The sequence below is a fragment of the Zymoseptoria tritici genome, chromosome 7 (assembly GCF_000219625.1).
Source record: "Zymoseptoria tritici IPO323 chromosome 7, whole genome shotgun sequence".
Classification (NCBI taxonomy): domain Eukaryota; kingdom Fungi; phylum Ascomycota; class Dothideomycetes; order Mycosphaerellales; family Mycosphaerellaceae; genus Zymoseptoria; species Zymoseptoria tritici.
In genome coordinates, this window is record NC_018212.1 from 2296115 (window position 1) to 2310217 (window position 14103).

General features: G+C 53.8%; 5 protein-coding genes across 5 annotated transcripts; 3 read left to right on the forward strand and 2 right to left on the reverse strand.

The window, feature by feature from the left end:
- Positions 1-507: 507 nt before the first annotated feature.
- Positions 508-1148, forward strand: MYCGRDRAFT_45539 (uncharacterized protein; the record flags this gene model as incomplete). The annotated part of the gene is made up of 2 exons (XM_003850842.1): positions 508-684; positions 732-1148. Coding segments are annotated over 2 exons (594 nt in total), but the record flags the coding sequence as incomplete, so codon positions are not given.
- A 3460-nt stretch (positions 1149-4608) lies between these two features.
- On the forward strand, positions 4609-5164 carry MYCGRDRAFT_45453 (uncharacterized protein; the record flags this gene model as incomplete). Its single annotated transcript, XM_003850843.1, has 2 exons — positions 4609-4833; positions 4886-5164. Coding segments are annotated over 2 exons (504 nt in total), but the record flags the coding sequence as incomplete, so codon positions are not given.
- Positions 5165-7490: 2326 nt separating this feature from the next.
- Positions 7491-8169, forward strand: MYCGRDRAFT_44536 (uncharacterized protein; the record flags this gene model as incomplete). The annotated part of the gene is made up of 2 exons (XM_003850844.1): positions 7491-7691; positions 7750-8169. Coding segments are annotated over 2 exons (621 nt in total), but the record flags the coding sequence as incomplete, so codon positions are not given.
- A 3659-nt stretch (positions 8170-11828) lies between these two features.
- MYCGRDRAFT_27682 (uncharacterized protein) lies at positions 11829-12293 on the reverse strand (the record flags this gene model as incomplete). The annotated part of the gene is made up of 1 exon (XM_003850926.1): positions 11829-12293. A coding segment is annotated over one exon (465 nt), but the record flags the coding sequence as incomplete, so codon positions are not given.
- Positions 12294-12832: 539 nt separating this feature from the next.
- Positions 12833-13918, reverse strand: MYCGRDRAFT_94786 (uncharacterized protein; the record flags this gene model as incomplete). The annotated part of the gene is made up of 3 exons (XM_003850925.1): positions 12833-12840; positions 12963-13141; positions 13302-13918. 3 exons carry the CDS (start codon positions 13916-13918, stop codon positions 12833-12835), a joined length of 804 nt encoding a protein of 267 aa, XP_003850973.1.
- Positions 13919-14103: the final 185 nt, after the last annotated feature.

The window sequence follows — 14103 nt, forward strand, 5'->3', positions numbered from 1 at the left end:
CTATCTCGTCTTCAGCATTACTCGCAGCAAGAACGGTTCCAACGAGGCGTTTTGTGGGCCAGCTCAGTCGATGGCGGCGGCCGTCCGATCCCATACCGTGACCGATCGATCCACCGCTGACCCAATCGTCCTGCGCACTCAGCTTGACGTCCGTTTCACTGCGGGCAGGAACATTACACACCATGTTCGATATCGCACGACAAGACCTGGGCAAAAGGCGGAATCAGTGGAAGACTCCTGGAGGCGAATGAAAGAGCTTGGTCAGGGGACTTTTGGGAAGGTCTACATGGAGAGGTGCATAAAGGGTGAGCGAGAGCAACAAGTCCACGCCGTGAAGAGGATCCGGAAGACAGAAGACTACGATTGGACATGGGAGCTACGAGCCGTGGCTTTGTTCTCCGCAGAGAGGGTATGTTACCGCTCTGACATGGTTACTCGCGGGTCCATGGCGCTGACGAAAACCAACGATTTCAGTTTCGCAACTTCTTTGTGGAGTCTACTGGCTGGTACGAGTCCGACAGTCACATATACATCACTATGGAGTTCCTGGAGCATGGAGATCTCCAGAAGTTCCTTTCTTCCCCTTTGCCGGAGCTTGAAGCGCAAACTATCATGTTTCAGATCCTGCAGGGCTTAAAAGCAATGCACGATCAGGGCTTCGCTCACCGAGACTTGAAACCGGGAGTAAGTCGATTACCGGCGTGTCTTCTCAAGAAACTGACAACCATTAGAACATCATGGTAGCAGCGCCTGGCCCGGATTGGTGGATCAAAATCGCGGACTTCGGTATCTGTAAGAGGGCCACAGCAGGTCTGACAGAGCTACGATCCGTCCTCGGTACCTTGACATACATGGCCCCAGAGATACACGGCTTGATTGGTGAAGACCACGATGCACGCCAGTACACAGACGCCGTGGATCTCTGGGCAGCAGGTGTCATTGCACATGTCATACTCGCCAACAAGACACCGTTCCCAGATATGGGCAGTCTCACACGCTATGCGACCGGACTTTCGATGTTTCCGGTTGAACCCCTCTTGGCGCACGCGATTAGTGATGCAGGCTGCGACTTTGTTCATCAGTGCGTAATGCGGAATCCGAGCGAGCGACCCGAGGCAAGCGTGGCCTTGCGCCACCCATGGTTCGCAAGGCTGAACCAAATTGCGAGCGGCTCGGTCAATGACTTCATATACGACACAGGCGATGATTCCGATGGCGTCTCGATCCTGACTGCTTCTGACGCAGACAACACCTCTTCCACGGGTGTGGCGGGTCCTCTCACTGCGAAGACCACAAGTACGGAGTACTCTGCTACCTGGAGAACCAACGACGTTGACTTTGGAGAGTCCTTGTTTCAGTCACTCAAAGGTGATGCTGCATCGAATCCCGCATCGACAGTGGACGTATCCGCCGACAATGATCCTGGTTCCTCGGTATACAAAACGGCATCTCTACTTGGAACCTCAACGTACGGCAAATGTGATCCTTGGAAGGTCACGACGGGAGACAACTCTTCCCAAGACGAGGTTTTCCACTCTGTCAACTTTTCCGAGAGAGCATCCGTGGTGGCAGAGCAAGGCGATGCGCACCTTCCTAGCTCAGAAGTGCCGGCCGGGCCTTCAGGACGTGTCTGGAATCCTCCTGATAAAGACAACCTCGGATCGGCCATAAAGCCCGTTCACAATGTACACGATACCAGTTCCCGGATCAGAAGCCCTGACATTTTGTCTTCCGCCCACGGAAGTGGTGCCTTCCATGCACCTCACGAAACACTGCGGAGAGTACACGAAACAAATTATAGAGGCCCGGATGCATCCGATATCGAGGAAACGACATTCAGTCCGCCAGTGAAACCTCGCCGTGCACCTCCGCCAGTGCCGTCGGGTTCGCTAGCTCCGTTGGGCGGTCCGGATGGAAACGGCTCCTTCGCTACGTCGAACGACTTCGCACCGGATCACGCTGGGTTTCCAGTGAGCCCAGTGCCGCCCGCGATATCTTTAGCAGATGCACCATCTGTCGAGACCCGCAATGCAATAGCTGTGCGACGCGAGCCTGTCAAATATGCAGCTTACGCAGACCAAACCAACGCGGACGAAGAGTCGCCGACATCTCCACCATACATAGACTATGCAACGCATCATTCCGACTCAGCCACATTCTTTGGACGTGAGTTTGAAGAAGCTCTGTCCAAGCTCGACTTGGTAGGATTCGCTTCGCAATCTGTCTCCGCTAGAGCCCAGATTCCCAATCGCACAGCTACACCCCCGAGAAGACAGCTGGAGGATCAGCCGAACGATCAAACGTTTCAAATTGAAGCAATTTCGAATCGAATATCCGAGCTCCAGCTTAGAAACAATATGGACAAACAGCCAGCAACGCATCGAGGCAGCGCGGAGTCCGGCGTTGGTCGACCCAGTCGTTATGACGAAGTCAGGCCAAGTCTCGGACATCCCGTTGCGACAGGACCACTTTCAATAAAGGGCAATAGAAGATTTCCGTCAATTGCCCCAGCCGACGATAATACTGCCGCGATGCATACGAGCCAGCCGTCTCCTTTGACCGGCCAGTCTACCTTGGGAAATAGCTACGCTTCTGTCAGTTCCGCAAGCTCGCTTGATACCTTAATCTGGCCTTTTACAGATGTTTCTTCATCATCTACAATGTCAAGGTCGGCCGACCTTTTGCCGATTTCTGGCAAGGTTCGTTCGATATGCTTCTCGGAAAACTCAAACTACTTTGCTGCTCTAACTTGGGAAGGGTCCATTCGGATCTGGAGAGTTCAGGGTGAGGCATTTGACCACTCTTCCGATGACAAATTCCATCGAGAAGCGTCCACCTATCATACCGTCGTCAAGGTCCACAAGGTGGCCTCCGCCTCTGCTATCGGATTCAGACCCAACGGTGACCTCTATATCTTAGCCAGTACTCTTTCACCAAGGCCAAGGATCGAGCATCCGAGCGACGAGGTGGTAGACGGAGTATCGTACGTCTCGTCGGTGCTTCGGAGCGGGACGTGGAAGGAGTCCAAACCAACGAGAATTGGTACCCTCTCTGCGAAAAAAACGTCGCCAGATCTCCGGTTTGTCGCATGCATCGGAAACGACTGGTCGTGGCCACCACCAACGCTCAAGATTATAGATGTGGAGACCGGACAGACGATCTCAGATCTTTGTTCGGTGGAGGATCGAAGGACTTGCGAGATCCAGTTCTCCGACAACAGCAATTTCATGGCTGTAGGGTGGACTGATGGTAGTGCTAGCGTTTCGGACATCTGTGTTTGGGAGATCACTGTTTGGAAGACCTACGATTGGAAGGTCGAGGGCGTGCTAAATCCGAACTTCGGCACAGGGTTTCTCGCAGTCTCCCTCGACGGCAGGCTCGTTGCAATAAACGATCGACGTCGCCCGGTATTCATCTGGAGGCTTGCGACAAAAACCATTGAGAGGACGTTCGACTTGGGAACTGAGGCACATGATCTTCGCTTTTCGCCGGGTAGCCAGCTGCTCGTGGCATTTACCAGCGATGAAAGGAGAGGGAGCAAGACAGGCATATCTTTGTGGAACATCAAGGCCGGCCAGCTTGTTGCAGAAATTGGCGGATCTGACAACCTTGACTGGAGAGCGCCTTTCGATTTCTCACGAGATGGACGACTACTGGCGTATGGGAAGCATCACGGTGTCAGCATCGAAGACTTGATAAATAGCAAATCGGTGGAGCGTCGTAAGGCGGTCAAGGCATGGAAAATCGCCGCGAAACGTCTTCTACTAGGGGACGGATCTCAATGACCAACATATATTGGCCAGCCTCAGCCGTATGTCACATCTTCGCAGATAGCCTTCTCTTTCTACCTCAATCCTTGTTGCTCGGAATCGATAGTGACTTCTCTGGAGGATTTCATTCGCAAGGACTTTGTCCTTTCGCCCTGTGTTGCGATGGCGGTATGTTCGACTGCACTTATCCGCCCGCATAAGGAGCCGTGGTCAACGTTGTCCATCATGAACATCGGCTCGGGCCAGATCTGTGCAATGTCCTAACCAAGCCTAGCGTAGTGCGGCTGAAGCGGGGAGGTCTTTCGGCCGCCAGCATTCTAGACCTCAAGACCAACCTTGGACGAACGTCACCCTCTCATACTACGCCACCAACACCAACACGCACGCCACGATCCCCTCTGTCCCCATCAGCAGGTAATGTGTCCTCGGTGAGAACGCCAGTAAGCCCGCTGCGGTGGCCACGAACGTCGAACAGGACAAACTCTCCCGCGCCCAACGCAACAGCTCGCTATACATGGAGTACTCTGCTGCGCGCACAGAGCTCTCCACGGCCGATCCTACAGTCCTTCGCAGTCAGCTTGAGGTCTTTCGCAACTCGGCGGGCAGGAACAAGATCACACACCATGTCCGATATGTCAAGGGACAGAACGGTAGACTGATGACCAAGACTGAGGCTTGGGAGAAGGTCAAAGAGCTTGAAGAAGGCGGTCATGGACAGGTACATTTGGAGAAGTGCGTACGAGACGATGGGACAGAGGTACAGCAGGCTATAAAAATGATCAAAAGAAGACCGGAATACGACTGGACGCAGGAGCTGCGGGCAATCGCACTCTTCTCGATGCCGAAGTTCAACGATTTCTTCGTGGAATCATTTGGCTGGTATGAACTTCCTTCGGACGACCATGTCTATATTTCCATGGAGTTCTTCCCGCATGGCGATCTTGGACAGAATCTGGACAGATCACTTCCCGAGCACGAAGGTCGAACAATTGTCTCTCAGATGCTGCGAGCCTTGGAGTTCATGCATGAACGAGGTTTCACGCATCGTGATCTGAAGCCCGCGGTAACGGTACCCAGTTCGGATGTCTACATGGACATTGCTGACATCCGAGCAGAACGTTATGGTAGCCAATTTGGGTCCAGAGTGGTGGGTCAAGCTTGCGGACTTTGGTATCAGCAAACGAACAATGACGGGAGGAACGGAACTCAGAAGTATGGCCGGCACAATGCACTTCATGGCGCCAGAGATTCTCCGCCTTCTGGACGACGAGCAAGAGACGCCATACGCATATACTGATTCGGTAGACATCTGGTCAATAGGCGTGATCGCCTACCTTGTGTTGACTAAGGACATGCCCTTTCCCGCCGTCGGCGACTTGGCCCGATATGTCAGGCACGAGGTTGCATTCCCGGCTGAGCGGTTGCGAGATGTCTCTATCAGCGCAGCTGGATGCACCTTCATCAAACGATGCTTGTCGGCCATACCAAGTCAGCGTCCTGAAGCACACGAAGCATCGAAGGACTTCTGGATTGAGCCTTCAAATCCTTCTCCTGGTCCGGTCGATGTCAAAGGTATAGCGGGAGACGGCCGCGATCCAAGCGTAAGCTCGACGACTGCACCGTCTGTATACAACAAGGAAAATGCATCGCTGTTCGGAATCTCGAGCAAACATTTGACTGCGCCCTCCACCTTCTCCGCCGCCTGGGATACAGAGCGATCGAGAGGATCAATCGTGCCAGAGACACTGGTGTCCAAATCCAGCGGCAGTGGAACGTCCGTTCTCATGGATGGCCACAGTGGAGAGACTACTTCTGCAGCAGTCGTTGCAACGGATACCATCCTGCCGCGTCAAGCTTTAAACACTCTAGCGAAGCCTGGCAGGCCGCACGTACAAGGAATTGTGACCCTAACAGGCCACAAGGCGCCAATAACAAGTGCATCGCACTCGTCCGACGGGAACGTCGTCACTACAGCATCGCTTGACGGTACGATCAAAGTCTGGACTGCGAAGACAGGTCGTCTTCACTCTACCACAAAAAATGGAGATCGTGTACGCTTTTGCGACGTCAGTCATGCTCCGAACGGCGAGCTGCAACGCCTGACTATACACGAAATCGACAACAGAGGCCTCACCATGTCGCTTTGGGAAGGACATCCGGGCATGACACTTTTGGACAATCCCGGCATGGCGTCTTGGGTGGCGACAACGACTGCTAGCTTGGCCGTTCTGGCACCAAACGGATCCTTCATCGTGGCATCGTCGAGCAAGCAAGGACGTGTGGCAGCCAAACTCCACATCATTGATACAATAACCCGGAACGAAATGCAGCGACTCGAGGTCTTCCAGCCAGGATCTACCCCGGTCTTTGCACTCTCTCGGAACGGAACTCGTCTGGTTGCACAGGTCAATGGACACGACTCCGCCAATCCTATTGTACGACTATGGAATACTGGCGACTGGGCAGTTCGAGCGGGGTTCTGCCCAATCGGCAATGTTTCGGCCCTCGCGACTTCTCCGGATGGATCGTTCGTAGCGCTTGGTCTCAGAGCCGGACACGAAACCCATCTTCAGGTATGGGCAGTCGCCTACGAAGATACTTCACAGGTCATGAACCTGGCCACTATGCGACCTCAAAGGACATGGACAGTTTCCGCCGACGTCCTCCATGTTGCCCTTTCTCCAGACGGCCGGCATGTAGCGGCCGCTATCGAAGATCATTCGATCATTGTTTGGAGCATCCGAAGTGGAAAAGTTGCGGCGAGGATGGACGCTACTGTTCTGAGTTTCAGCATCGGCACATTCAGCTTCTCGCCCGACGGTAAATGGCTCAGATGTGTTACTGCAGCGAACGACTATGCCATGTGGGATCTGAAACATTTCGAGGTCGACGAGGAAAAAGGCACGGAGGCAGGGACGAAGGCCGGGAAGAATGGGTCCGCGAAGGGTAAGAACTCGGGATGGGTTGGCAGATTGTCGATGCTTTTCAAAAGCGACAGTCTACCCATGTACGCATGAGTTGAACGACAAGATTGTGCGTTTCGCCTTGGACAGATATGATCTGTATTCATTTTCTAGCATGACAGGCCAAGCCACGTCAAGCGAGATCCATCCCGGCCATGGTGCTTCTAAATATACACACCTCGCTTGCAGCCCGCATGAATGTCATGCAATGTGCATCCACATTGTGGATCACGGCCCAGAACATTGCGGCTGAAGCGGGGAAGCATTTCCGAAGCTCTCGTCGCATCCCAATTTGCTTCTGGAATATCACCATACCAGACCTGGTCGCACACAAGATGACAGTCCCCAGACCTCCGGCGACGACCATCGATCCCACTCGAGCTGATCCCATCGTACTGCGAACCCAGCTGGACGTCCATTTCGATACACCGAGCGATAATACGTCCGGAAGCATCACTCATCATGACGAATACATTGCAGCGCCGGGCAGAAAGACGGAGCGAAAGAGAAACACTTGGCGGAGAGTGAAAGAGCTGGGACAAGGAAGCTTTGGCAGAGTCTACCTTGAGCGATGCGTAGAAGGAGCAAAGAGGGAGCAGCTTCTGGCGGTGAAGGAAGTCTTGAAGAAGTCAGGCAATTGGACAGCAGAACTTCGAGCAATTGGACTGTTTTCTGTGCCCAAGGTACACTGTTTCAGATGAGGCTGCCATGGCTCGGGCTGATTCGTGCCGGGTGATGACAGTTCAGCGACTTCTTCGTCCAGTCCACCGGATGGTACGAGTCGCAAGAGCACATATACATCGCCATGGAGTTCATGCAGCATGGCGACCTGCAGCAATATACCTGTCGTACCATTCCACTCCCGGAGCCAGAGGTTCAGACCATCATCTTTCAGGTTCTCCAGGCACTACGATTCATGCACGAGAGAGGGTTTACCCATCGTGATCTCAAGCCGGCAGTAATCTTCGAACCCAAATATCTACGCATTGAGATTTGAGATGCTGATAGGTGAATAGAACATCATGGTCGCAAGTCTCGGGCCGGCCTGGTGGGTCAAAGTTGCAGACTTCGGCATTAGCAAGCGTGCCGCCGGCGGTGTGACTGAGCTGCGGACCGCGATTGGAACCATAACATTCATGGCTCCAGAGCTGCATGGGCTGATAGATGGAGACAGTTTGAATCAAGAGACCGGGTACACCAATGCCGTAGACATCTGGTCGACCGGAGTGATTGCATGGCTGATGATCACCGGGAAGCCTCCGTTTCCGGACGTTGGAAGTCTGGCTCGATATGCCAAAGACGGAAAGCTGCAGTCGCTCGGGATATTGGATGGTCTGCTTGTGAGTCAGGCGGGTCAGGCCTTCTTGGAACGATGTATTGCGGCGACACCAGCGGATCGACCGCATGCCAGCGATGCTCTAGATCATTCTTGGCTTCAACATCTGGACGCAGCTTCATTCCGATCCACGGATGCTAATGCTAGTAGTGCCGAGGCAGGGGCGGTATTGTTCTCAGCGGACGAAGCAGGTATCAACGACGGAGGTGAAGACCCTGCCGAAACCATCTACTCGGCATATTGGGAGAGTGTTGAGCTTGAAGCCTCTGCGCCAGGACCTCATCCCGCTGCCGGTGCCCCCTCCCATGGTCATGAGTACCATCAACCACCGCCGTCATATAGAGAACCCTCGTGTGTCTCCGTCCCAGACAGCACAACCTGGAACGAGCAAGCTTCGGGCGGCCACGACGGAGCGAACTTACGAAAATCGTCTGAGAGTTCTTCTACAGTTGCAGCCCATCCCACTGGCAACAACGAACCACCGACGCAAGGCGAGCCGCCAGGAGACACTCTCGTGGCCAAGCAAGAATTCAAAGTCATGCGGATAAAGTTCTCCCACGATGCCGGGTTGCTCGCTGCATCTGCCGCCAGTGGCTCGATCATCATCAAGGACTCTCAGTCGGACGGTCCCTGCCGCATCGTCCACACCGGTCCATCCGAAGATTTTGCTTTTCGACTGAACGGGAAACTCGTCATCCTGGTAGCTCATTCCAACCCTCAAACACACATTGTGAAAGAGATGGATCCAACGACCTGGAAAGGCACAACTTGGATGCTAGATTCCGAGGCGCCACCGCCACGTCTGGAGACCGCGAGCTTCTCACCACGCGGGACTTTCTTTTGCTACAAGAGCGAAACGAATGGTACATTGCAGATTAGAAACACAGACAGCGGCGATATGGTCAAAGACCTGGGAGGACAAGTGCGGACACCTATCACCTCCGCCCAATTCACCCCGAATGGAGGGATGCTCGCCATAGCCCAGAAGACATTCGTGGCGGTCACGATAGTCGTGTGGAAGACGAGCGAGTGGACGATGGAGAACTTGTACCCCGTCGCCCAGAAAGACTGTGGAGACGTTGCAATCTCCGCAAATGGCCAGCTTATAGCCTCATGCCGTGAGAACCGCTGGATTGACATATGGGAGCACTGGAATAAGCGACGCAAAAGGACCATCGATATTCACGATGTCCATCTCGCTCTATACCACGAAGGATTGAAGTTCTCTCCAAGCGGCGAGATACTCGCGGTGCTGGCGAGTGGTCATGCCCAGAACGGGATCTCCGGCCGTCTGTGCATTCCGATGTGGAGCGTCGAGACCGGGCAGTTGGTACGAATGCTCGGAGATGCGCTTAATTTGCACGAGAACTCCAGCTTCCAGTTCTCCTTCGACAGTGCGTGGCTTGCGATCGGCACTGCGAAGGGACCTGTTGTGCTGATACTGGACGAGTACGACAAGTCCAAGGTCTTGGAGACGGCCATACAGAGAAGTCTTGAGCGAGATCAGCGAGAATACGAGAGATCGGGTCAGAGTCGGGAGGGTTCGTCATCGAGGACGTGGGTTTGGAAAGGTATTACGTTCGGGATTACCAATGGCGATTAGATGTGAGTGTCTGCGTCAAGACCGAGCAAGATTGTCGTGACTGGGGCTTGATTGGACATTGCCATCGCTTGGTATTGTTTCTAATTGGCCTGGTATCACCTCGTTCATCCGTGATTTGGGTAAGAGACCATGGGTGGGAGACGAGACTTCTCTTGGGTTGTTGCAACTCCGATCCTCGCGAAACCATAATGCAGCATCTGCAACGGTATGGAAGACTACTGAGTTTGGAGGGGCACCTGTACTCCATGTGCCTCACTATGGGCAGCAGGAAAGTCCTCCAAGAGGTAGTCACATCTTTCAGACAAAGACGCAGAATGAGATTTACCGACCCTGGCCTCGACTACACCGCTTCTTTTTAGCAACCGACTGTCGGCAACGCGAAGGGCGAGATCGTCACTGGCTCTTGCTCATGCATAGGTCACAATCTGTCCCAGCAAGCTCCAGCGCTTCCTTTTTCCGCTTTCTGTCTCTATCCAGCATGATCTTCGGCGGCGAAGTCTCGGAAGTCTGCAACTTCTGGTTACCAACCACGTGAGATCTCGTGAAGACAATTCCAAGCTGATTGAAATCCTTCCCGATGCATCTTGAATACCTGAGCTCACATACTTCGTCTGACTTGGTACGAAGAGCAACGGAAACAGACAAGGCGTAGGAAAGCTCTTGAGTCTGTTGCTCGGCGCTCATTTGCGGATAAAGGTACTGCCGTGCAAGAACGAAGTATCTACGATGCTTGTTCGATCAAGCTCAATCTTTGAAGTTGATGACGAACTCTACCTACGCCGATGGCGAGATGGAGCCGTCGTCTCGATCCGCTTAAGTATCAAAGTACTCCTGCGGCCCTGCCGAATCCTTAGCGGTCTGTTTCCCAATCTCGAATATTTACTCGCCCTGGGTAACCTTTGCAAGCATTCCGTCCATCTACTGCAGCGATGGCAAGAGGAGTGACGAAGTCTGTGTCGTGATACAGTATTGGGCGTCATGACATCCAGCATATGTATGATGTGGACGGAACAGGCAGCTTGAGACATCCATACAACATGTGAACCCATGTGGTTCGTTCGGCCATCACAACAATCCTCACAAGACCGCTTCAAAGCATGACCAAAGGTCTCATACACGGTCATACCCCATGTGATCTAGTAAATTAACTCCACCAACGCCGCCTGCGTCCTCCAAACCGGAACCTTCAACTTCCCTCCCACAACCTTCACCGTCTTTGAATCATTCACAACCTTGAACGAACTCCCTCCACTGCCCCCCGTCCACTTCATGCCCTTGTACGTCAGACTGTCCCTCGCCATATACCCATTCTTACTCGTCAGATAATGGATCTTCGCCGACTTGACACCCTTCGGCAAGCCGTTCATAACAAAGTACCCACCCGGGCGCTTTCCCTTTCCGTCCCAGAGGTTCATGTTGACGAATGCGATTTTCGCCAACTTGCCGTTCTGATAGCCCGCGTAGGCGGAGAGGACGTGCTGTCCCGGTATGGGGATCTCCACCACCCTCGGCGGCGTCCTCGAAATAAAGTCCGCCACAAACGGCTGCGAGTAATAATTCGGCTGCACCCTCGCTTGCGAACCCCACTTGTTCGCCGTCGGAGTCCAGAGATTAAACCCCGGAGCGACGATCTGCTGCATGTGGATCCTGTCGACACCGATAGCCATGCAGTGGAGGAAGTAGTCGACGTGCCAGAGGGCGGTGGCGAGGTTGTTGAAGTTTTGGACGGAAGTGGATTGGAAGGCGCCGACTTCGGACATCAAGATTTTGATCCCTGGTTGGGACTGGCGGATGTAGTTGATGTTGGGGCGGTAGCGGGCCATTTGGACGACGGTGCGGGTGTGGTTGGCGATTTGGGATTGGAGTTGGGATTGGGATAGGGTGGGGAGGGTGGATTGGTAGTAGCTAAGAATCATGTAAGTGTTCGAATTCGATGAGAGATCCTGTGGGCATACTCACTGATAGCCGACTTGCTTGATGCGCTTGTCGCCGTTGAGACCCTTTGCGAAAGCCTCTTTGGAGGGGAGGAAGGTTTTGGTGTTCCACGCCTTGTCGATTCCTTGGAAGATCTTCGTGTTGAGTTTGGGGAACTCCTTGACCAGCGCTTTTTCGAACTTGCGGTGACGGTCGACGTACTTTTGCACGGTGAAGCCCTTCCAGGAGTCCGGATCGTTGCCGATCTGCACGGCATCCAGGCGGTTGTATCCAATGGTCGTCAAAGCCTTGCGGGCCCACGCGATGCCGTTCGGCAAGTTGTCATTCGCAGATGGTACCTGGAGGATGAACTTGGCGTTCTTGAAGTTCTTGAACGCATCGAAGTATCTCGGTCCAACGACGAGGAATGGAGCCTGAAATGCGGGTCCCTGCTTTGAAGCGTCTTGATTGACCGCCAACTTGACCTGAGTCGCCGAGTAGCTGCCACGATCACCGGCCGTCCCACCGACGCGGATGATGGGCGTGCCGCCCGTACGATCAGCGATACCTTGGATGAGGTTGGCGACGAACTTGTTGGGCTTTCCGGCGGCGTCGAAGGAGCTGTTGTAGAAGGTGGCCACGTCGAAGGAGTAGGACAAGAAGCTGCGGTCGACGACGGGACCGGCTGTCTTGGGCACGGTCGCGGGGATCTTGATTGTCTTGTCGGCGGCGACGACGCTGGAGGTGAGCAAGACCGCGAGGCCGAGGAGGGTGCCTATTGAAGGGGCCATACTTCAGAGTTGTTGGGTACGTCAAGTCTGCGGTGGCAGTGCGTGAAGGAGGAAGCAAGACCCGGCGTCCGGGCGTGCCAATGTTCATATTCCTGGACACATCGCACGGCATTGTTGCCGGCTGATAACGTGCTAAGTCCGCAAGCGGAATCTACCTTTGTCTCAAGTCAGCCAAAATTCGCGATGAAAGACGAAGTGCCGGATTTCAGTGGAAGTCGGTCGAGAACAAAGGAATCGATATCTGGGGTGCCAATAGGAATGTGGAGATCACACATGGTCTAGACCACGATGTTGCTGGTCGTGGTTCTTGAGGACTCGATTTGCTGAACTCAACATTCCGGATCCCTCAAGACCGGTTTTGCTGGAGCAGTGAGCTTTTGAGCCATTGGCTGAGGCTGCGAAGATTGGAGTACTCCTATATTGGCGCAGTTCTACGTCCACCTGTCACACTTCGATCAGCCTTCTGCAATGATTGATATGTTGAGAATGGAGGAACAGGGAGTAAATTTTGCGATGTGTTCTTGGTCTACCAATCTCGGTACTGGTAAGTGTCACAGCACGACGTTCTGTCCGTCGGCGTTGTACCTCGAGCCAACATTCGTTCATGCCAGAGCGATCCCTTCTGCTCGCCGAGGAGGAGACGCTCAGACAAATGCGACAGTTCTTGTCCCTTTCTGCCCAAACGCACACGTCGCACCCTTGCTCCATGCTGTTCGCAAGCAGACTCGCAATCAATCTCGTCGCACTGCTTCTTCCGCATGGTGCTGGAATGAGTTGTTCGTTTCGATGCCCATCGCATGGCCTTTGTTCGTGATGTTTGGAGTCCTGCTTGGCTTTGCCTGCGTCAGCAATAACGAGCAGCAATCACGCCGCGAAGCAAACTTACCGTATGTTATAGGCCATCCATTTTAGCTTCCTCCTTACAAACTCGCATCGATCTTGAACGGCCTGGCCGTCAATTGCTTCTTGTGCACCTTGACGTTGAAGTCGGTGTGACGCATCTTGCTCTGCTGCGTCTTATTCTTGGCCTCGTTGTGCTTCTTCAACATCTCCTCCATTCCCTTACCGGGCTCATCCTCCTCGGTATCGCCTCCCGCCATCGAGTCTCTATCATCGACTTGGTCGTTGAACCCGCCGCCTGTATCGTCGCCTCCTCCTCCAGCCTCATCGCCATCGTCGCCATCGCCATCGCCCTCTTCATCCTCCTCCGCCTCATGACCATCCCAATCGCAAACGTCCCTCACACACTTCCACACCTCGCGCAACACGCCATTGTGCCACACATAGAAGTTCCGATGCGCCGAACGGCAGCCATTGTTTGGCGCGCCCCACGGTTTGCGGCACATCGTCCAGATCTGCAAGACGCGTCCGTGATTGCGCGTGATGTCTTCGGGAGAATGGACGCGGAGCAGGCTTTTTGGAGCCTGGTAGCCGTTGGGCGGGTATTCGAGCTTTTTTTTGCGGTTGGGGTTCTTGCGGTTGGAGGTGTCTTTTGCGATCTTGTTCATTGCGCCCATGGGGTGAGTGGGCTGGATCGACATGATGGTTGTTGTCGATGATGTCGCCGGAGTGTTGACGTTCTGGTTGTGAGGGAGAAGTGAAGAGCGCGACTTGGATGTTCATGAACTTGCAAGTCGTCGACTAGCGTGCTTTTTTCCTCCTGCGCTCGCTTATACACAAATTCTTGGACTTTGCTTCTATACAAAACACCAACGACTCGACATCC